At 36.5% G+C, this 24,368-nt stretch overlaps 2 protein-coding genes across 2 annotated transcripts; both read left to right on the top strand.

Moving 5' to 3' along the window:
• Positions 1-907: 907 nt before the first annotated feature.
• Positions 908-2,691, top strand: fabp4a (fatty acid binding protein 4a). The gene is made up of 4 exons (XM_039681172.2): positions 908-1,063; positions 1,248-1,423; positions 1,650-1,751; positions 2,448-2,691. The coding sequence occupies exons 1-4, from the start codon at positions 991-993 to the stop codon at positions 2,499-2,501; spliced, it is 405 nt and encodes a 134-aa protein (XP_039537106.1). The 5' UTR covers positions 908-990; the 3' UTR covers positions 2,502-2,691.
• A 12,407-nt stretch (positions 2,692-15,098) lies between these two features.
• On the top strand, positions 15,099-18,675 carry fam8a1a (family with sequence similarity 8 member A1a). Its single transcript, XM_039680504.2, has 5 exons — positions 15,099-15,458; positions 16,605-16,725; positions 17,152-17,275; positions 17,524-17,663; positions 17,740-18,675. The coding sequence occupies exons 1-5, from the start codon at positions 15,128-15,130 to the stop codon at positions 17,882-17,884; spliced, it is 861 nt and encodes a 286-aa protein (XP_039536438.2). The 5' UTR covers positions 15,099-15,127; the 3' UTR covers positions 17,885-18,675.
• Positions 18,676-24,368: the final 5,693 nt, after the last annotated feature.

Genomic DNA, 24,368 nt, shown 5'->3' with positions numbered 1-24,368 from the left:
ATCATAAAAGGAGATTTATAGGTTTGTTATTACATACCAGAGAAAGGTATGCCGTGTAAAGTGTATCCTGCACAGTAAATAATATGTCAGTATACCCTTCTGAACATAGCCAAATAGTTGCTGGACTCATAACCATTCATTTGGTAGAGTCTGGTTTTCTCGTTCTATACTTGAATTATTATTTATGCGAAAATAATGTCAGGGACATAATTTGCTTTTGTCTGTGAAATAAGTATTCTTGAATGCTTAGAAAAAATGTTTTGCCTAGATAAATCTGAAAGTAAAAATGTATGAGTTGTCTATATTCATTGTAATAACGGTAAGCAGGTTATTACATAGTTGTTAGAGGACAATGGTAACATTTAATTAGTTAATGCACTATTCTTAACTAACAATTAGCAATATGGTTTTACAACATGTATTAACCATGGTTAATTAGGTAATAAAATTGTTCATATTTATGTTAGATTGGGGTGCATTAATCATGAACTCAATACATAAGGCTATCAGTAAATATTGAGATTAACAATAAGATTAAAAAAATGTTATAGAAGTGTTTTTCATTTGTTTATGTAAACTAATGTAGGCCTATGATGTTTACAAACGAGACCTTGTCAGGCACATTGAGGGAACTTCATCTTTTCAGTCAGGGAAGGTTTTGTCTTATAGTTAGTGAAACGCGTCATTGTAAAACTATTCAGACTTTATATGTTAATGATCTTTGTGATTGTTATCCTCTGACCCAGTGAATGTTATTAGACCGTTTTTGTGGTTGCAAAAAATGCGAACCCTTCCCCAGTTCTGTGTTGCGTTTTCGGGTGGGAGGTTGAGGAACTCCGCTCAATGACGCCGGATGATCTGATTGGCTAGTGTGATCTTGCACGTGCTGGAGGAGCTGTTCAAAAACCCCGCAGTCATTCGATCACATCAGAATCCAATCTGAGCTTTGAGCTGTTGTTTGAGTGACAGGGAACATCATCATCCAGAAAAATGGTTGAAAAATTCATGGGAACATGGAAGATGACCACCAGCGACAACTTTGACGAGTACATGAAGGCTATAGGTATTATTCTTCTTATCATTTAATCATTTATCAAGCAATCATTATTATAGTTATTTTGAAAATCTCTCCATTTTGTTACATGCAAAAAGACAAGTTTGAGAAAGAAAATTGCCAGTGCATTTAACGTGCATTATTCATTTTCTGTTGATGGGCAAGGTGTCTCGTGATACGTTTCCTTTTTCAGGTGTCGGATTCGCTACTCGTCAAGTGGGGAACCGGACCAAACCCAACCTGGTGTTGTGTGTGGATGATCAGGGGCTCATATGCATGAAGTCGCAGAGCACCTTCAAAACTACTGAGATCAAATTTAAACTGAACGAGTCATTCGAGGAGACCACCGCAGATGATAGAAAGACTATGGTTTGTCATGGAATAGTCGGAATACTTTCAGTGTCTGCACTATAAAAAAAAATATTGTCGGTTTGACTGGTTGCCCTAAAATTTTGAGTGCATTGTAATTATAAATTTTAGTTAATACGACAAAGAAGATATAGAAACTCACAATATTGTGTTATGTGAAGTTGTGAACCACTTTAATTATCTAAGTTGTACAATTTAACGGGTTCCCCTCTCTTTTTTTCTGCAGACTGTCGTGACTCTTGAGAACGGCAAACTTTTGCAGAAACAGACCTGGGATGGCAAGGAGACGACGATAGAGAGGGAGATTACGGATGGGAAATTAATAACTGTAAGAAAGATTTTTTATTTATTATAAACACGTCATAGAAAAGGACATAACATTAACAAATGGTATTAATGCTTAGAAGATAATTGCTAACTCTTATTAAAATGTTAATTAAAATGTTGTTAAACTGTGTGTGTGTGCTGTGTATATATATATATATATATATATATGAAGCTTAAAGAATGTTATTTGCAATTAGAAAATAAATCTAAAGATATTATGGATTGCACTTTTATTTAAAAAAGGATTTTTAACTTATTACATTTCCATGCATAAATACAGGCTAGTTTCCCAAAGTAAACTGAAACTATCAGGACATTTTAAAATGGACATGCAAGCTGCTGTATTGAATATACCATTTTATAATTTATAGTATTCTAAAATATTTTATTCTGCTAGTTTGCTCTTTGTGAGTGCAATCTTTATAAAATGATTAAAATCCTTATCCAGTAACCACAGACAGCTATTAGTTATTTTAACAGTTTGGTTATTTTAAATTATCATTCCCTTCTCAGATGTTCAATTTTTATAGATGATAGGGTTGTGGAATATAAATGGAAACAGTCTAGAATAACCTAATGTAGAAATGCTTAACAACTATTGTACAGAACAGTTGCAGATAGACTTTGAGTACATTTTTCCCATTTACTTTCTCAGTTGAGTCTTTAAGGTATGTATAACCATATCTTCTTTTTCCAGAAATGCACTATGGGTGATGTGGTGGCTGTAAGGACATATGTGAAGGAGGCATGAAGTCATCCAATCTGGATTTGAAGATTCCAGGCTCAGTTCAATGAGCAAAAAGCCAAAGTGAAACGTTATTTCTCTACTGAAAATCTCATGTTATTTTTGACACCAAAGCAAATGCGTGCCGACCCTTTTAAAATGCATTTATTATCAGTCTTTATGGTGCTTTGAATAAAGTTGTTTTTATTTGACTTCAGCTGAGTTGTGGTTTGTTGATCCCTGCTGTTTTAACATAGGCTTAGTCAAAATGCACGTGTCAACGTTTTCGGAAAATCTAGGCCAGAGATTTAGCGTTGACTCACAGTAAGGAATAAACTTCTCATTTGGGCATACTTTGAAAGCATAATAAAGGCGTGAGAGGTTTTCTCATGAGAATCAAGGATTATGCAATTATATTGTAAGGTTTGTCTAATATAATTATAAGGATTGTCTCACTAATTATGTGAGTTTTTTTGAACTGTCAAATATTTCACATTCAAGAAATCCCTAAATTGACCACTTTAACTTTAACTGCCCTATTGTTCCATCTTTTGAAACCCTTCCATATAGCTTAACGTCTCAGAAAATGTGTTAAAGTGTTTATAGTTAATTCTTCATTATTTAAGATCTAAAATTGACCTTAAAAGTTCACCCAAAAATGAAAATGTTGTCATCGTTTACACACCCTCAAGTTGTTAACCTCTATGAGTTTCTTTCTTTACAAAAGAAAATATTTTAAAGAATGTTTGTAACCAGTTGACGGTAGCCATGGATGTCTGTAGTATAGTTTTTATTAGTCAAACAATTGTCTGGTTACCAATATCCTTCAAAATATCTTCTTTTGCGTTCAACAGAAGAAAGAAACTCACAGGTTTGGAACAACTTGAGGGTGAGTTGATGACAACATTTTTGGTTTTGGGTGAACTATCCCTTTATGGAGCAACAAAGAATGTATTTTCTCACAGCATTTGAAATGAAATTGAGTAATGCCATTTGAAAACATCCTAAAATTTAGCTTTACACAGTTGAGTCTTGCTTCATGACATGATGTTAATGTCATGTTTCTGCCCATGTGTGAAAAATCTGCATATTAATAATGATATTTAACTGTACCATGCTTCTGAATAATAAGGGCTAATGATTTGAAATTTCACCTCTTGAACTATTACAATCTTATTCTCTAGTAAAAAATGTGCACTCATCTATGAGTGTACATAATGGACATTATTTCCACATATCAAATCTTTGTCATCTCTGACTGAGATTTTCTTTACTAAAAATGAAAGTTACCGTCCTGATGGACTGATTTGATTTATCTTCATTAAACTATCCACAATGTTCTTATGTAGATCCGGATGGTTCTTGCGTTCCCATGTCTTTTTTGCCCCTTCACCTCATTTGGATGAAGACAACAAGAGAGTAACTGTAACAGTGGACTGTGTCCAAGGGTACAGAGGATATGTATTTCTTTCCTCCTTTTAGTTGAACATTTCCCCTTTCGAACATAGTTTTAGCATGCGTAACTAAACTGGAACACAGTGAGTCCCCAGAGTCTTTCCTTTTGACCCACACAAAGAGCAGAGAATGTTCCACCAGTTGCTACTTTCCCAGGACAGGAAAGTGTAGAGATCCACTGATTGAAATTGACTGCAAAAACAGCTGAAACAGGTGGTTATGAGCCAGCTCTCTATGTACAGCCTATTCAATAAAAACAATGCATTTTCCTATTACCCAACCTGTACAAAGTTTAAAAGGTGGAAGGTACTGGAAATCTGTTTTGTATGTATGAAGATTTAAAAAAAAAAAATTTCAGACATATTAGCACTCTCTAATTCTAACATAGTTATTTCTATCTCATTTGATCTGGGTTTGGCCTGATGCACCTCTCGTCGCCATGCTGAGATCAGAAGAGCAAAACATATGGAATGATTTACTTCATAAAAAGATGTTTGTTGTCATAAAGGAGCCAAGACTCAGAGAAGTTAGATTACAAGCAATAGGTTTCTTGTTTGCTGTTCTAGATTTAAGGGAAAGTGCTGTTGCCCCAGTTGTATGTTACAGTTATAATAGCCTATTAGCAGGGACCTGCACAGACATTTTGAAGTGAAAAAAAGGGCACTTCTCAAAATTATGTTTTTTTTTCTTTTTACTTCTTTTTTTTTTTTAAGTATATATATAAACACAACTCTGTGTTTTTCATTATCACTCATGCCACCGGTCTTGCACCGTCCTCTTACGCCCCTTGCCCTCGATCGTCCTCCTCGCCACACAGCCAACTAACTAGAAATTTTGTATGAAATGAATTTCAAACTCTGTTGACAGCTAGCATTAGCCTTATAGACGGAAGAGTGATTTCTCTGGTTGCGCTGTTCCGGATTAGTGTGTGGCAGAGCTGTGCAATGTGGTGCATTGTGGGAATTGTTGTCTTACGTACTAATGCGCCCCTCGGTTATCCTCTGTCTTTTCTCGGTCAAGAGGGCACCAAATTCAAAAATTCTTTTACATTTCGACTACATGTATGATCCACTTTCAATAAAGATTAATGTGAAATTCTCCTTTAAAATGACGTTGGAAAACTTCAGTGTTAAAATTACAATAATGTTTTTACAATGTTCATCCGATTGTTTTGTACATCATAAAGTTGCATGTGTTTTGTCGGTAATGTAGCAATGACTGAAGACCAAGTCAGGAGTCCCTTTCAAGAAGCTTTCTAATTTTCAGTGCGGCGAATTCGCTTGATCAACTTGAACATGAACGGAATCAGTGTGTGGGAAACTTTTTTCTCAATTATTCAAATCTCCCGAAATGGTGGATTATTAGAACCACTGGATTTCACCCGCAAAATTTTTCCGAGAAACGGTAAATGTGACTCGCACCTTAAAGTCAACATGAAATCAAAATGGACTATTCTTATTTTTGTAAATGGAATTTCACAGCGACATCTCTTTTCTGATGGTGACGTGTTTATTGGCGCAAGGGTGGAACAACCTGTCACTCAGGCCCCGTCCACACTACTGCGTTTTTGTTTAAAAACTGAGTCCTTTTGTTACGTTTGCACCTCCCGTCCAGACTAAATCGGAAACAACGAAGACCTAAAACGGAGAAGTTTAGAAACGCTGCAGCTCTGTTTTGCGTTTTGAATCTCCGGAGGGCATTTTAGTGTAGACGGGACCAAACGGAGGAGTTTACAAACGATGACGCAGAGGCTCACGCTCGGCTCTATGATTGGGTGTCAACAGTCATGACGTGTTCTTCCCTGATTCGTCAGCTAACGTTTACACCGGCACACGCATGCCCAGTGAATGGTCACGTGATCCGCGTTTTCAGTTGTTTTAATGTGGACGGAGATCAATTCTAATACGCAGATAAAACGCTGGTGTGGACGGAGATCGTATTCGTTTTAATTCTCCGTTTTTAAACGAAAACGCAGTAGTGTGGACGGGGCCTCAGACATCACAACAACAGCAAACCACATCAATCTAACGATCCAACAAATTCCCAATGGACTAAAACAATCCCTTCCCTACAAACTCTGGCTTGAGAAGCCATTTGACTCTGATACTTGTCAATGTGGAAGAAAATACTATTGCAATGAGGAGTTGACGTCATTGTACAGAGCCCCTCCCCTTTTCGCCATGTTGGTTGGATTCCCACGCCAAAACAGTATTGTTTACGTGTGTTTTTAGCTTGGTAGTAGAGGAGGTTCTCGCAATTCCGCACTGTTTTACCATTCCTGGAAGTCACTGCTGCGTTAAAAAACTACCCCAGTACCTCACACGATGTATATGGAAAACATAGGAACAATGGAATACAGTTTTTTAGTTTACCGAAATGGACAGAGCATCAGGGAGAGTCTCTGACCTAATGAGGAGACGCTGGATTGCTTGGTTTGCTTTTTTTTTTTTTTTTTTTGCTTGGTATTGCTTGGATTGATTTTCACTGTTTGCTGTGCCTTGACGAACATATGCAAAAGTGTTGTTTGAGTGCCTGTTCATTACTTTTTTTATTTCATTGAAATAAATGTTTGAAACAACTTGATATGGCTTAACAATATTTATTGAGAACTGAAAAATATAGGCTACATATATATTCGGACAACATAAGTTTCATGGACAACATAAGTAATATTAATAAAATAATAATACTGTTATTAGTGCAAAAGAACAAATTTATTGATGCTGCTTCTCCAAATACAGCTGTTTCTTAGATCCGTCTCTGTCCTGACAAAATAATAAATGCGCGAAAATTTAAGAGCTCTGGAAATTTTAAGAGCTCTAAAGGCGTGGCCCCTGGTAACCGATGGCGTCTCCTGCCATCATGGCCGACCGGCTCAGACCCCGCCCAAATCGACACCTGACTCTTCATTCTCAATAGCACTGTCCATTTCATGGCGTCTTTAATAGACTATTTTATTTAATTGTGGGTGCATTACAATAATATACAATAAAAAAACTGAAACTTTAAAAACATTGATTAATTTGGTGAATCTCCTAACACAGTCTCATCCCAAGAAGTCATATAACTGACGTCTTGGGACGTCTTTTGACCATACGTCAACATCCGCCTTTTTAGGGTACCCTTAAACGTCGATTACATGACGATCCCGGGCCGTCATACAACTGATGCTTTACCTTTAACGTCGGTTGGGTGACGGGGTAGGTTTAGGTCTGGGGTAGGGTTAGGATCCGATAACGTCATCTAACCGACGTTTAAGGGTACCCTAAAAAGGATGTTGACGTATGGTCAAAAGACGTCCCAAGACGTCAGTTATATGACGACTTGGGATGAATCTCCATGCAACAAGGTAGGTTATGTATATAGTAAGCTGGTCATTATCGACTGCATTGATCAGATCTTGTGAGCGTCTGTGTATTGCATTATGGGTGTGTGCACCGCTTGCGGGATGTCTCGGTATTGTGTGTCGGATTCACAGGGGTCCTGTCTTCGTGTGTTGACCTGCAGACTGTTTTTCTTGTGCAGATAACACTACAGGAATGAAATCATATCCTTTGAGCAACATCTGGAAAGCTCCACCACAGGAGAGCGATCGCACCCATCCGCTCACTTTCCTTACATTGGACCGGACAATCGTATCGGCCAAGGATACAGTCCCTCACACTGCCATAAAACAGCTTCCTCTGTTATTGACACATAAACAGAGCCTCTTTCACGGACAACAAAGGTTATAAAACCTATAGGCCTAGAGATCTGCAGGCTTATGCGACAATAGTCAGTTAGCATTTCTAGCATGTTTGTAACATTCCCACAGAGGCCTACCATGACCTCTGTGTTTTAATTGGTCAATTCGTGCCTTCACAACAGTAGCTGATATGTTGTAAAATGCTTTGATTTGCAAATCAATCTGTCGACTGTTGTGGAATTTTTTTTGTACTTGGATTTTAAGCAACAATTAAAGAACAAGTGACAATCTCGAAAGTCATAAGCATTAGTATTTTATTTCTTATAAGAAATTAGGCATGAGAAGGGCAAAGATCCTTCTCAATTTCCAGACTTTATATACACAAATAATCCCCCTTCACTGATGTACCCCTCCTTTCCTTGCCAAGGCTCCTGCACGTATACAGGTTCCAGTTCTCCTTTTCCTCACACTAAGTTATTTATCTATTGTTACCGGGCAGACTCTTCTGTCCCTTTGACTTGACCCGTCTGTCCTATTTTGCAATTTCCCTGACACAGCATTTACTAAAAAGGCACATCTATTGTATGAATCATCTCTGTCTAAAAACAAATAAAACATCTAGGCCTATGTATTATAAAACACACAAGCAGATAGATATATTCAAAAAAAGAAAAGATACAACAAAAAGAAAAGATATTATGAAAGATAATAAGTTCTTCATTTACTGCCTCCTCTTACTAGGTAGAGGAGACTTTGTTTTAATGATTACTTCATAGGTGTCAAGTTCGAACTTCATCATCTGTCTGGTTCCATTTCTCATATTTGTTATTTACGTAGACTAACCATGTTCCGTACACTTTTAGCCTATCACCGCGCGACCACTCCTCTGATCGCAATTATTATCATCAGACTTGCCCCCAGTACAGGAGCCCCTATGGATATGATATTTATACACACAATCAGGTGCTTGACATACACACATCTCTAAAGTACAAAATGTCTTAGTACATTGTCTTAGAGATTTAGCAGATAAATTAGGTTAACTGATAAACCATGGTTGGATTAATATTCAGTTTAAAATTTCCCTTACACGACATAGCTGCTGAAAAGTGTTTTGAGTTCACTTCAGTTGCCTGGTGGAAATCAGGGTTGCTGTGTGTCAGTTGAGTAGGGCTGATATCAGCAGGGGCTTCTGGGAAGCTTGTTGCTATGCAACTAGCCTGGACTCCAAATCTATAGCTCAGAGCACAAAGAGCTGCAATGGTCACTGAAGGAGGGACGTCTGTGGCAAAATAATCTGGGCTGAAACATTTGAGCACACAGCCTGACCTCACGCTTTAACAATCTTGAGAAATGGCTGTAAATTCAAGGAATCTTTTTCTTAGAGTCTGAAAATAAATGAACAAATAGGCTAGGGTAATTATGAGACATTTAATCTAAAAAAAATTGTCCACTCATTTTTTTTTTCAGTTTAATACCCTATATGTTTTTTTTTTGTGCAACACAAAATGAGATATATGTCTGAACTGTGCTTCCATAAAATCAAAATGAATGGTTATTCAATTTATAAAATCTGCTTTTGTGTTCCGTAAAAAAAAAAAAAAGTTTAGAAAAAACATATTTCAGTAGACTAAACTAATTAACTAACTAAATAAATATCATTTTACAGTCCTGTTCCCTATATACATATACATTTTATAGTATAATTGCAATAACTGGGTAACTAGGCACTAACCCTGAACCCTAACCTTAATCCATTTAGTTACCTTATGTTACTTAGGTAAGTACACTGTAATCACATGTAAGTATACATACTGTAAAATAAAGTGCAGCCAACCAACCAACAAACCAAATAAATGAAAAACAAACAAATCGGATTGTAAATAATTAAATTCTTCACTGTTCTTATTGCTTTTATTCAATATTTGAAATCAAACAGATCATTTTATACCACCTTTTTATATTAACACGCACTCTGTCTCCTTTTTTTGCATTTGCTTTTTATAAGCGAAACATTTTTTGGTTTTGCATTCATTACTCAAGACTGCTAAACATGAGGTCAGCTTTGTTTAAGAACACTCCAATCTGTCCAAACTCTCCCTTTAACCTTGATAAGGTGGGATGAGCCACGAATGAGTGTTTAGCTGATTTCCTTCCTCATCCTTTGGATTCACTGAGGACATGTGATCTGTAATCCCATACAGAGAACTGCTCAGTGTGGAGCCTCTATACAACATCAAAAAGGGGCCAGTCAAAACAGTCACAGATGTTCATCCTACATAATTGTTGAGGAGTTTCTCAAGGGCACAATGGAAACAGCACACAATATTGTGAACTTGGAACTTTTAACTATTGAAGGCTGACTCCACAATCAAAGTAACCATTAGGTTTCCCTGTCCCAATTTCAGTCCCGCAAACTTTCACTTGAAAATATGCTGTCTGTATTGCTATGTGGATGCTTGAGGACTACATGCTTGATTTTCTGGAACTCTGTGAATCTTCCCATTTGGGACCAGATAAAGAAGGAAAGGAAGAGCTTTGGAATTCTGTTTAGAATTCCTGTTAGATATAGTTTTAGGAACATGGTACTCGTCTCAGATAAGACTAGAGAATGTGCAAGTGGGAGTTAAATCTCATTTCCATAACCCATCCTAAGGCGGTGAATATGGCATGTTTTAGAAAATCTTTCAAATTAAAAGTGCTTTTTTGTTGCTTTTTCAACATGGTTCGTGAAAAGAGGGGTTTAGTCTTCATTAAATGTTGACAGTGTCAAACTATCTTTTCTATGAAGTGTTTACTTTTAAATGCCAAAATTAACTCTAAAAATATATAACTGTTACACACATAGCCTATATTTCTCATAAATCAAGGAACAATAGTTGTTTCATCATTTTTCCAAAAATGAATGGTTGAGCTTGACAAATGCAGTCAATTTGAGAAATTGAAATTGCCACAATTCTATGGATTTTTAAAATAATTAATGTGGAGTTAATTAATAATTAATTAATGAATGTGTAGTCAAGAGGGTCCGCACCTCTCAAGGCAAATCTTTAGTTAAACTGATATGATCACTCATTCAATCTGTCATTATGCCCCACTGACAGTTAGATTTAGGGGTGGGACCTTCATGCTTATATTTTTCTAAACATTTAAAATTTTTCTTTATGAATTACATTGTACAAAAGTCATGCAAAAGTGCCACATTTTTTTTATGTGATGACAGGATGCAGGCCAAAATCAAAAGGGACTTTAATGTGTTACTAACAATATACTTTTTTATAGAGCCATGTTAAGTTAGGTAATATATCTAACAAATCCAGTAGTTCTCAAAAGACAAAACAAAGATCTGTTTTGTGTCTCTAATGCTTTGAATTTGCACCCAATTTGTGGGCATAAATCCACTCAGGTTCTCTTACCCTCCCTGTCAATGAAATGCCTGTTATCTTCTGAATGAACAAAGCTCTCGAGGAGCAAGGGAAATTGACGTTTGAGAGTCATAATACTTTGCCTGTGTAATTTATATAAAAAGAGATATATCTATGTGTTTTTATTTTTAAGAACACCAGTCTAGAGAACAATAGCTCTGTGAACAGCCTTTAATTACTTTCAAACACGTACTTCCACACGCTGTAGGGGGAAGATAACGTGGGTCCGTGACAGCGCAAAGGAAGAGGAAGCTATAAGTCATTCACTGACCGTTCTTCTTACTGCTTGTAAACAAAACACTTACGGTTGTACTTGAATTTAACCCCCGAATCATCACAGATTGAGATTTATTTGAAACACCAAACAGGATTTGGTGTAATTTACCTCTGGGTTCACCAATTTATCACTATAGTCATACCTTCAGATCAATGCTATTTCAAGAATGATAAATTTAACCCATTACATTGTTGCTCAGTGCTCTAAATGTGGAATACAAAGCAACTTTGAAGTGACGGCCGCTTGTCTTCGGCTTTGTCTGCACACAGCTGCAAGTAGCATATAGCAAACAAACATTTTCAAATGTCAGATGTTCTGGAATGCTTTATGGCTTTTCCCACGGCTAACTTTTGATCTAGAAAAGCCGAGGGGGAAGTGGCTCATGTGATCAGACAGACAGGGCCACATATAGGGCTGAGAGGTACTCTGAATGAAAGGGAGGAGGTGGGAGGTATATGACTGCATGACGCCAAGCCCCTCACATTTGTGCTCACCTCTGAAATGTGACATAATTCACTTAATGGGGTCAAATAATGGCTACAAATCAGGAATCTGTGTGCTCTTAGTTCTCAGTTAAGGAAGAAAATATGCAAGCAGCCGACGTATACGGAAGCAGTTTTCCTTTTTTTTTTTTTTTTTTTAATATGTCATGATATACTTTTGAGTCATATTATGTGAGAGATTATGTACTTTTAAATGGAATTTTTGCAACAAAAAACAAAAAAACAAAAAAAAAACAAGAAAATAAATTAGGCTATGGAATTATGTGGAAATGTTGGAGAAACAAAACAAAAGAGAACAAGGCTTAAATAAATACATAATTTGTCGAACTATTAGAGTATTTAAAATAAAATAGTGAAGGTTTAGAAGAATGTCATGACCAATGTTATTTTTGATTATTTATCATGCAGTTTTAAACATAAACATAAAGTGTTTATCAGGATAGTGTCATCTACCCTAATGAAACGCTACAGTGATTTCTGTAAAAAAATATTTCCATTATTTTTAATCACAACATTTTTTTTTTCTTTTGTCATATCAACTTAGATAATTTATATAGTTCAGATAACATAATATTTTGAGTTTCTGATAATTAAACCAATCTCCTTCATTGTATTAACTACGTATTTTTTTACATTTACAATGTAGACATTTCTGAATTTAGTTACAATATACTGTAGTGTAAGTCAACGAGGTTAAATCTCAGTGTGGGTGCTGACCTCACATGATTTTCTGCATCAGTCACCACAATTTCTTATTGAACTCCCTTAACATTAGCGCTGAAATAAGGACATTTACATCACAAACATTGAGACTTTGCAGAGATATGAGTTTATAAGAAACCAAGTCAGCAAAGAAAAGATGTATCACTGACTGCATGAAGGAATTGTACAGCTTTCAAGCTTTCAAGAAATGATTTTGAAATCAGTCAAGCCATACAGAAATAATAGCAACCTTTCATATAAGCCAAAATACCATTTTAACTCAACTGCGAAACTGCATATAAACATGATCTGCTGAGTAACATTGAAGGCCTACGCCGCCTATACTACAGAGTTTGTCATTAATCAAAAGAGGCGAGTTTTGAATCTGCAGCATGGGGTATGGGGAGGATTTGTGCTGTCCTCACGAGACGGAAAGTTGATTCCCCAGTTGATTTGGGTGAAAGTAGGACAGCAAAGCCCATAACTTGTATGAGCTATAGGATGTAACAAGTCCCGTTCACACCAAGAACGATAAACTATAACGATTAGTGTCCAGAGCAATGTTTTTGTTTATTAGCGCGCTGCAGTTTTTTTTGTCTGCCACTATAAAAAGCTTGAGCTCTTTAAAGTCTGGCGGTTTCTGATTGGCTGTCAACCGGAAAAACAAATGTTCTGAGAGTGATTCCCAAGATATCGTTCCCCTGTGCCCTTATCGTTATAGTTGTGGTGTGGAAAACGGGGGTTTAGCATTTAAATGTTCTTCAATTGTGCAGATCATCTGTTAACATAAGACACAGAGGTCAGCAAAGGGTTTGAGTCACTTATTGCCTCAGACATTGCACAGCTCTTCACAACTCTTAACAAAGTTCAAGTAGGCTATAACCCAATAAATTCCAGTGTAAAATGTCCTCCTCTGCGTTTACTGTGTGATTTTATTTTGAATACTTTGACCCATCGAGGTTCTTCGCTTTAAACCTTGCAGGTACTATGATTATCTATAGACAGCAGACAGACGCTCACACACCTCACTCGTAATCCTCAGCCGGTGGCAGGTTCCATGCAGGTCAGCGTTTGCTGGACACAGCTTTTATTTGCCCCTGATTATTTCTGTGCAGGTCACCCCACATCCTGTCAGGGGTGATCATCCTCACACGGGCTGATTCTGTTCCGCCTGGGGGCCTCCATTCAGGGACCAGCACAGTCACTAGGCCGGCCAGACCTTACTCACAGGCCCAAGGGCAGCCCAGTCAGCAAATACACTACCAACAGAGAATGGGAGCAGCACACAGACATATCACATCCCGGTCTTTTAACAGCTGGCCACCATAACAAGCGTCCAGAGACAAAACCGGCGGACAGTTTTTGAAGCTGTCTACATTTGACCCTTTTGCATTGACTTGCGGATGTCTTATTAAGCACAATTAATAAGCATCAGTACACTTTCTAACTGCTGAAACTCAATTTAGGAATGCTCGCAAGACTTTTTACAAGTCATCCTCTCTGTCGTTCTCGCTCCCCTTTTTAAAATAAAATAACTTTTAAGTTTAAGAAACTGTATTATTTGATAATACAGAACTCAATTTAAATGTATTGAGAATTGAGCAGTTCGCTTTCTGAAAAATCATATGAATGACATTGTCGCCACCTAGTGGTGATGATAGACAAGTCTCAAGATTACTTTTTTTATTATTAAGAAAATATTTTTTTCTATGAATGTTAAACTGTTATTTTATGGTTCTATTTTTTATTTTCTAGTTCATTTTAAATGGTTATTTAGTGTGACTAATTATTTTTTATATATCTATTCTAAATAAATACTAGGACATGAACAATGCATGCTTAATAATTGTAAAATAGTTATAAAAATTGAATTTAAAATACTTTATATGAGAGTGTTAAAAATACAAAACTTACAAATATAAAAAATTATTTTAAAAATTCTTGTCTATTCTTGTCTCGCAGCAGAATTAATTTGCCAATTTTTCAAAAGTTTCAGATAAATAATTGTTGTAGTGCTTTTAATAATAATAATAAAAGTTTCATGAGAATACATTCACTAAAAAAATGTAGTAGGCCTAGGCCTATAACTTTACTCACTCTAATGATAGTCGCTTTAGAGTCAGCCAAATGTATAAACGTAGGCCTTAATTATTTTATTATAAATATTTAAAAATATATGCTGTAATTATAATTGTAAAATAATATGATCATTGTATTAATATTTTGATAATTTCAAATTAATCATGACTGTCTGATTGACTGTGAGCCATCACATCCGATCATTGACAGTAAAGGCATCCGATCCTAATGGTCTTTGCAGCCTGCACCACTATTGGATATCACAGGGGTGCACAGTATACAGTTGGCGCTGTTTAATTTTTAGTTACTTGCACAGTTTGTGTCTTTTTTTAGCAGACACGTCTTTTTGTAATAATAAATATAATTATGGAAACTGTCTAAGGCAGTTGAAGTGAAAAACACCAACTACAAATGTATTAGCATAGTGGTATATTCCGACTCGAATGAGCAGTTGTCATGGCCGCTGCCTGAGCAGATTAGCCTCTTTAGTGAGTTGAAGTCTAATTAAGATTAACAAAAAAGTCAACATGATGGATAGTGCGGAAGAAACGGCCAAAAACGGTCAGAAATCCGATGACAGTGACAACATGACAACGACTGAATACTGCTCGCGGCTGCAGCAGTGGATGTGGCGCTATTACTGTGGCTATGCGAGCTGGCAGAGCTGGGTGTTGATGTCCGCGCCGCTGTTTCCTCCGCCTCAGTTCGGTTGCCAGGCACCCGGCAGCACATCATCTGCATATGCCGCGACGCCCGCTGACATTGCCGCCTGGTATAACCAGACGAGCCCACCGTCCAGCCGTCCAGCAGCCACTGCCACATCCAGCACTGCTGAGAGAAGACCAGCACAGCCCGCAGGTAACCTTACTGTAGCTGTCAATCCAATGCTTGGAGGAGACGAAGTTATCAGTTGCATTATTGAACCCACGTTAACTTGGGTTAATGAAGAATTGAACTACTGATATTTTATCTAGCTATAGTACAGTATATCTCCACAATCCCCAGCTGTTTTAGTGTCATATATCAAATTGCCAAACACAATCCGAGTTATATTAGAAAATATCCTGGCTCTTCCAAGGTTTATAATGGGAGTGAATGGTACCTTAGATTTTATGCTCAAAAAAGCTCATCCATCCATCATAAAATTATTCAACTCCATGGGGTTAATAAAGGCCCTCTGAAGCAAAGCTATGCATTTTGTAAGAAAAATATTCATATTTATAAGTTATACATTTATAAATTATAATGAATCACTGCCTTATTGAATTTTTGTAACGGATGTATGCCACAATTTCCGGCAGAAAAGTGACCTCTGACCCGACGAAAGTGGAAGCAAAACAAAACACCCTCACGAATTAAAAGTCTAAAATTCGAATTTTTAGAGAGAAATGTCGGATGAGCTTGAGTTGAGTTTGCTCATGTTTGAACTACGAGAGGTGTCTTCTCTCACCGAAGCTTATGGTACTCCTACATAAGTTATAAATATGAATATTTTTCGTACAAAAATGCATTGCTTTGCTCCCGAAGGCCTTTATTAACCCCCTGGTGCTGTGTTGATTACTTTTATGATGGATGGGTGCTCTATTCACTCCCATTATAAAGCTTGGAGGAGCCCGGATATTTTTTTTAATATAACGCTGATTATGTCTGTCTGAAAGAAGAAAGTCATATACACAAGGAATGGCTTGAGGCCGAGTAAACTATGAGATAATTTTCATTTATGGGTGAACTAACTACACTGTGCCTACTAAAAATTCAGTGTAAAGACAGAATGTTGTATAATTAAAAACAGATTAGATTATACCTGCTCTTATCCACCTCAACCTCTAGTAACAAAGTATGCAGTTGAAATAGCTGTGTAAATGCATTTATGCCACCTCTAAGCATCAATAAACAGAGTGTAGACACTTAAAATCCATCCCAAAAGTCTCACACCACATATAAATTTATGTCTGCCTATGATGGCACTCTCTCTCCTAAGTTACGTTATCTTTTTTCTTTCAGGTAGAGAGTACACCATCCCCTCCCCTCTACGTAGATTTCTGGCTGAAACTGTGGATTTCTTCCTTCTCTTCTGTGTAAAGGCAACCATAGTGTTGTGGATCATGCATCTCAGTGGAATGAAGTGAGTTGAGAAGTTGTTCAAAACACTAACTACTGTCAGTATTATTTCCTTCTGGATCACCGGACAGTTTTAGATTTAGTTCTATTTCTAAAGTAAAATAGTAATGCATCAATTATATATACACTACTTATGAGATATATGCACTACTTAAAAGTTTGGTGTCAGTAAGATTTCTTAAATAAATTTGAATACTTTTGTTAAATGGGAAAAAAAAGTTAAATAAATGCATTTTTTGCATTTATTCAGATTTGCCATCACAGGAATAAATTACATTTTCAAAATATTAATTAAATTGTGATAGTATTTCACATTATTGCTGTTTTACTGTATATCTGAGCAAATAAATGCTGCCTTGGTGAGCATAAGAGACATCTTTCATAACCGACTCGTATGTTGTATAATGACGGTTCATGATCTTCTGAACAGAGATATTTCCAAATTCATGATGCAGTTCATTGTGGAAGAGATTGATGAGACCACATCATTGGAGGATCTGCAGAAGATGATGATTGTGGCTTTAGCATACAGAGTCCTAGTGTGCGTCTATGAAGTGAGTGAGTCTCCGCAAGCTTCTGCCATCGTTTGTCTTCCATTTTACAAGCCTCGTCTCTCAATCTGTTTTTAATTTACATTTTTTTTCTTTTCAGAAAGTTAAACGATTATTAATTCCATCCTTATTATCTTGTCACTTACTAACAACATCTGGTGCAAAGCCTCTGTAGTCTGATTTGAAGAGAGTTTGTGGTTTTAGACAGCTCACACACATTTCTTGAGTCTATGTTCTGTCTTTATCTGCAGATCATCTGTATTTGGGGAGCTGGAGGAGCCACTCCGGGAAAATTCTTGCTGGGTCTTCGAGTCGTCACATGTGACACGACAGTCCTAGTGCAGCCTAATCGGGTTTTGGTAGCACCGGCAACCAATGTCAGCTTATCTGCGTGAGTTATGCTAAAACTAAACTAAAATTACACATTAGAAGTATTTTAATAACTGCTTTTTTTTTTAATCTTGCAGGTCCACAGTACGGGCCTTAAACAAAAACTTCTCCATCGCCTTCCTTTTCCCTATCTTTATCACGCTGCTATTTTTTCAACACAACAGAACTGTTTATGACGTCGTGGCTGGAACCATCGTGGTTCGGAGGAGAAGAGCCAGATGACAGGTCTGTTTGTATCAAAGTCATGTGAAAACGGCCCCTGTCGAACATCAAATGCTTACAGATGTTCTCAGTATTATATTTTAATATATCCCAATACTCTGTACTGCAGATTTGCACTAATGATCCCTGTATCAAAGTCTAATCACATAGCTATTGTTTACAACACTGAGAAATATCTGCTTTCTTAGAGAAGTTACTGGTCTTGCAACAAACTGTTTTTTATGTTGAAGAATGATGAGTGAAATTAAGCTCAAGACACATGTTTTATGTAGACATGCTTGGGAATTTGATCCAAGTGGAATGTTTTACTCTAAACACCAGCTTAATCCACAAGGTTTTCATAACTTCTCCCCAGATTCGAGCTTTATGGCCCAGGCGAGTCTGTTATTAATCTTACCAAAGGCAAAGAATTGAGCTCGTGTCCTTCCACGTATGCATGCAGCTGTCCGGAATGTTCCATTCCTGTTGTAAATTCAGTCGGTGGCTGATATGCCTCACAACATTTCTCAGGGTTTCTTAAAAACCTGTTTTATTTGTCATGTGTTTCAGTTACGATCTTTTATTTGTAAAGAATTAAGTATTACAGTTTGAAATTCACGTTATCTGCCCTACAGGCATGCCAAACACATCGGCTGTTTTGATTTATCATGCATGGTTCATAAATAAAAAATTATTAAAATCCTTGAAGACGATATTTTATGCTGGGATACATTATATTTCTCATGTCACAGTATCATTGGGATACTTATATATTTTTATCCTTACATTTTCCGTTTTAATTGAATTTACAAGTTTTAGTCATTTTGTTGTCATTTTAATATTTTATTTAAAAAAATATGTCCATAGTTTAATTAATTTTTATTTCAGTATTAGTTTTACTCATTTTATATCAAGTTAAAAATTAAATATTAAATTAAAATTAGAAATGCTGCCTTGGAAAATAGCTGAAATAAAGTAAGTTTAAGCTTTTTATATTTTTATTTCAGGTAACATTTATTTTATTTCAAGTTACCGGTTTTTAATGGTTTTGGTTTTAGTTAACCATATAAGTACAAGGTTAAGGGATGATGATGATTTTGATTACTAGCATAGAGAATTAAAACAGTGCTTTTTGATAACCACTAGGTGGTGATATTTGTTCATAAACACAAGCTGGAACTCCAATTTGACGATCATAGTGGTGAGTTTTTTGAAATTCAAATTCATTGTTCACACTGTCACATTCCATGGTGGCAGTCAACATTCTCACAAGCAGAAAATGTTTCCTAATTATCACATGCCAATCATGCAAAACAACTGTGAAATTGCATCTTTCTGGTAAGACTCACTGATGATTTAGATCTTTGAAGTACATATCCATAACTATAAAGCTTTTTTGTTTCTATTTTTCTTTCTGTTTGCCCATTCTGGTCTCTCTGGAGATCTTGGAGTTCCAGGGGTAATTCCTCATAATCCAAACCTTGTGGACCAATTGAAGAAAACAGACACACGGGTTGTATTAGCTAGGACAAATGTGCACACCAACAAGCACACAAACACGTACAAAGTCTAATAAAGCAAGGTTTTGAACAAACATCACAAGATGATACAATTTATATCATCTTGTGATGTTTGTTCAATATGCATTATCAGATAAACTTGTATCATACAAGTTCATCTGATAATACATAACTCTATTGAATTTGTAGTCTTCTGCAGCAGGAGTTTCTTTAATAAGCACTAACGGCACTTAAAAGTTCCTATGTGATTTTTTTTCCTCTTAAAAAGAAATGCTAAATGTTTAAAGTACATAGTCATATATTATAAAAGTTGTTTAGTTTCACATGGAGAAGATCGTCTTACAGAGGCAGCCATTTTGAGATCACATGATAAATACTAACCTTTTCCTGGAAAACCACCTTATTATTGGACACTTTCACTCACAGAATAAATGAATCACGGCTTACTGCGTATAGAACTTTTCTACAATAGAATGATTAATCACAAACCAAAAAAGTTTGCTGTGATTGTTTTTTACTGCATCCAAACCCCTGTTAGTCCAAAGATAACGATAAAGATATAGTTCTAAAAATCATTCTCAATATTAAATAAACACATAGAAAAGATATCGTTGAAATCACTTTCAGAGCGATTTTATGCAGCTGATGAACGATAAAAACATTAATAGCCAATCAAGTCTGCATCTGAAATCGCATACTCTGAGTAAGTTCTTATTTTGAATAAGTAATTGCAGATACTTCATGGCCGCTAAACAAGTATGTTTTATGAATGTGTGTGGTGAATGTAATCTGGATGTACTAAATTAGCCATGTTGTAATAATCATTTGACCAACCATGTGTTAGTTGCATCACTAAAGTGTTAAGTGTTCATATATGCACTATAGCCCCACCGATAAAGGATTTTGAAGGCTGATACGATACCGATACAAATATTTGTTGGTTTTGAAATCCGATATTCCGATATATTGGCCGATATTTTTATTTATTTATTTATTTTTTTCAGAAACGCACAACAAAACATTAACAGATTTCCCTAACATCAGTTATTTGTAGTTATTTATGAGTTTTAACTTAAATAATATGATAATACATTTTAATAAGAAACTTGTTTCTTTTATTGTCACAACAGAACAGACTGATGATAGTGGCATTAGCTAGCTTTGTGGTTAGCTAGTCTATGATGAGCCATAATTTAGCTATGGATAACATCATACTGCAAATTGGAAAACATACATTTTCAATATAACAGGCCAAGAAGAGATTTAATTGTTATTCAAGCAATGTACAGTATGTGTCGTGACCAACTCAATGAGTGTTGCCAACAGGGACGGTGTAGAATGCCCTCTGGTGGACAAACTATACAACTCCAACACTCATGACATGGTTCAAGCGTGTTTCGTCCGTTTTTATTTTATTTTTGAAATATTCATTTACCGGCCATTATAGCTGCCGATACCGATAGTTTGGAAAATGCCTAATATCGGCCGATAATATCGGTCTGCCGATATATCGGTCTGGCTCTAATATGCACCCTTCAGAATCTCGCTACTATGTCATCCACAGAATGTAGTACTGTGATTTCGGACATACTTCTATTTTAACATGTTTTTCACCTACTACTGTATATTAGTATGTGATTTCGGATAAAGTGCATTTTTAACAGAAACTGTGCCTCATAAGCACACACAACGTACATACATTTCCAGTTAAAATTAGAACGTAACATTGTTTTATTCTCACTTTCATGCAAACTTAAATGTCATTGAGAGTGTTCAGTGTTTTCCTTTTAGAGAGTCTAGCTCTCTTTTTGTGTTGTCTGCCAGTTTGCTTCATAAACAACGAATCTTTACTCGCCCAAAGCCCTACCCGTCCTTTCTAATATGAATTTTTACTGGGTTGCACATCTGGTTTGGCTGGCCAGCGGTGCTTGGCAAGGCCACTGGGTTCACAGCTGCTGGCTCTTCCCACATCCTCTTCATCTGAGATTCTGGTAAAGCCGTCCCCATGGATAGTACTTCACCCTGCTGAGAGGACTGATTGGCAGGCTCAAGACAACTTGATATGGTAGGTTTGTTTGCCACTGAACCGCAGTGCAGCCCAACCTGGAACCGACAGCAGGCTGAAATTATTAGTTGCATTAGTCTTGATTTCCAATGTGAAAACAGACATTATGTTAATAATATGGAGCATCATCTGAGTGGTTAAAGTGTTGGACTTTAACCAGCCAGTGGTGTTTCCCATGCAGATTTGAATCTTGCTTCTAACATATGGCATGTTAAAAAGCTCAAAAGCTGATTTCTCAGTGATAATTTAGTCACATAATCATAGGAATCTTATAAAGAGTTTGTTTTTGGCCAATCCAAATTCATGGATCTGTTTCGTTTTTTTTCATGATTTTTCAGCTGTAATTATATCCTAATGATTAAAAAAAACATCAAAGGCTCTGGTGAGTATTATTATTATAATATTATTTGAATATTCAAATATTCAAGTTCAGAAATCCTTCTATGGTAACATGCTGATTTGGTGCTCAAGAAAAATTATTATTATCAATGTTGAAAACAGGTTTGCTGCTTAGTGTTTTTGTGGAAAACATTAAGCATACTAACCTGAATGACCTAATCAATATTTTTTACTAAATATTTGACATGTAATTGTTGGATCCGATGGCGTTTTGTGTGGCGCACACATTTTGTGAGAAAAAAGAAAATGTAGACAAGGCACACAAACTAATGGGAATTAAGGACTCTGAACAGAAAGCATGTTGGAACGAGCAATTCCGACATAAACTTTTATTATTCAGTAAATTTTGCGTTCAATGTTTATGTGAAACATACCTGTGAAACAAAATTCACTTTGCACTTTCATCTCTAGTAGATCTGAAAACACGGCCTCATTAAAATGACTCTTTTTATATATTTGTGTATTGTGCTGCTCACTGTGAATCAGGAGAGACTAGGTGACTAATTAGGGAACTTCACAGCGAGAGGAGCTGGTGAGGATGCTTGTGACAATAACAAGCCCCGTCGACAGGAAGGATCTCTCCTGAGCTGATCCCACAGCGATCCACAGCACCGAAAGCAGAGCAGTATTAATGCCTCGACTTAATGAGGCATGTTTGGAGAGTACTGTTTACAACAGGTTACATTTGGCTGACCTATTTTTAATTTTTTTTTCTGATGCAAAAAGTACAGGAATGGTTTAAATATCAATGTTATTGATACTAAAGTGCACACCAGACCTTCAAAGTATAAAGCGGTCTACATACATTTAGACGGGTTAAAACTCGGTGACGTTAGGTCTTTTTTTTTCTCTGTCTTGGAATAACAAGCCAATGAAATGCATTCATTTTACTTTTATTTGGCTCCAGATACATCATAGCAGTAATACATATGCTTCAGGATTCTAAACAACATGGTGTCGGCCCAGATCCGGCACACATTTGGAACACATTGAATCCAGGCCCGGATCTGGGCCGACACTATGTTGCTGTCTGGGGAATATAAAGTTTAAAAGAATAGCATTTTTTTGAAATAGAAAGAAATGACCTTGCTGCATAAAAGTACAAATTTTGACCCGGGTTGCATCTGGTTTATTCTGGTTCACCACTGGTTACTGTGGCATAAACACATTAAACAGTGGCATAAAAAGCTTCATCTGGTTGGCTATCAGAACTATGGCATAACAGCAAGTCTAGATTGAAGCATACTGTAGTAATTTTGGGGATAATCCATGGATTTTCCACCTCCTTTCAGAAGGGGAAAATGTGTCTCTGTCTTCCCTTCTCTGTGTGGAGTCTTTAAATAGCCTACATTAATCCTTATGCATTCATAATCACTAGCTCTGCCATTTTTATCACTCTAAGAGCTGAAATCACCAATGAAGCCAAAGCCACATATTACAAGCAGCCCATCTTACAGATCCCCGCCGTACTCCCCTTTGGAAACTGAAAGGCAGAGTTGCTACATGTAAGATGTGGTCTAATCGGGTTTCCTACAGTGGGACAGAAGGAGAATTAGTGCCTTTCAAACAAGAGTCACGCTGTGCATGAATAACCACACGGCTGCTGTATGCTGATACCACTGTGGTGAAGTCTGAACCGAGTGACCTTATTTAGAGTGACTCTGGATTTCCAGACAGGGGGAAAGTCAGTAGCCAATTTCCTCATAGCCTACACAAGAAAAGCATATGTGGTGCTCTAAACAGGGTTACTAAAGTTTGATATCCACTCGCATTCTAATCAAGCCTCTTTGCAGAGCGTCTGGTGCATAATTGAAGATGCAGCGCTCCACTGTGATAGTCACGCAAGGGTCAGGCTCTGCTGAGATCCAGAGACTTCTGGGAAGTTTCTGGAGAGGAGGCTTCTCAGTTGTTGTCTTACACAATAAAATAGGTAAAGATTCTTTAGCTATAATTGCATCTCGAGTGGGCCAAATGCAAATGGAGAACAGGAGAATGAGAATTGCAGTGATTGTATATTCTGTCTGATGTTTAGACATGGAGTCATGCTGAGTGAAATTCCCTGCAGGAAACCATTAAGATTCGGATTCTAACAATGCCTGGAGTTACATAAGATACTTATTCAACACTATCTGCTCTACAAGGGTCATGTTGACACAAAGTTCATGATGTAATTTGTAGCTTGTATACTGAAAGGTTATATTTTTGTATAGTAGCCAATTATATTATATTATATTATATTATATTATATTATATTATATTATATTATATTATATTATATTATATTATATTATATTATATTATATTATATTATATTATATTATATTATTATACATCAGTTTCGGATATAACAGTCCAAAAACACTGATTTATACCTTTGTATCACTTGCTAGTCTGTGTTTGGTGCTGATTTTTGAGTGATTCTTCTAGGTTAAATCATTATGTCAGTGCCAGTGGGTGGCGACAAATGACAATTTCAATGTTATGTTTACAAGCGAGTGACTGAATCATTCTCTCAAAACGA

This window comes from Pimephales promelas, chromosome 18, assembly GCF_988280905.1.
Source record: "Pimephales promelas chromosome 18, fPimPro1.hap1.1, whole genome shotgun sequence".
Lineage (NCBI taxonomy): Eukaryota > Metazoa > Chordata > Actinopteri > Cypriniformes > Leuciscidae > Pimephales > Pimephales promelas.
This window is presented reverse-complemented; position numbering and strand designations above follow the sequence as displayed.

Coding starts and splice junctions, on each gene's coding strand:
- fam8a1a (XM_039680504.2), top strand. CDS start 15,128: ATGATGGATAGTGCGGAAGAAACGGCCAAAAACGGTCAGAAATCCGAT. Junction 16,726..17,151: donor ATGCATCTCAGTGGAATGAA/GTGAGTTGAGAA, acceptor TCTTCTGAACAG/AGATATTTCCAAATTCATGA. Junction 17,276..17,523: donor TCCTAGTGTGCGTCTATGAA/GTGAGTGAGTCT, acceptor CTTTATCTGCAG/ATCATCTGTATTTGGGGAGC.
- fabp4a (XM_039681172.2), top strand. CDS start 991: ATGGTTGAAAAATTCATGGGAACATGGAAGATGACCACCAGCGACAAC. Junction 1,064..1,247: donor CGAGTACATGAAGGCTATAG/GTATTATTCTTC, acceptor TTCCTTTTTCAG/GTGTCGGATTCGCTACTCGT. Junction 1,752..2,447: donor CGGATGGGAAATTAATAACT/GTAAGAAAGATT, acceptor TTCTTTTTCCAG/AAATGCACTATGGGTGATGT.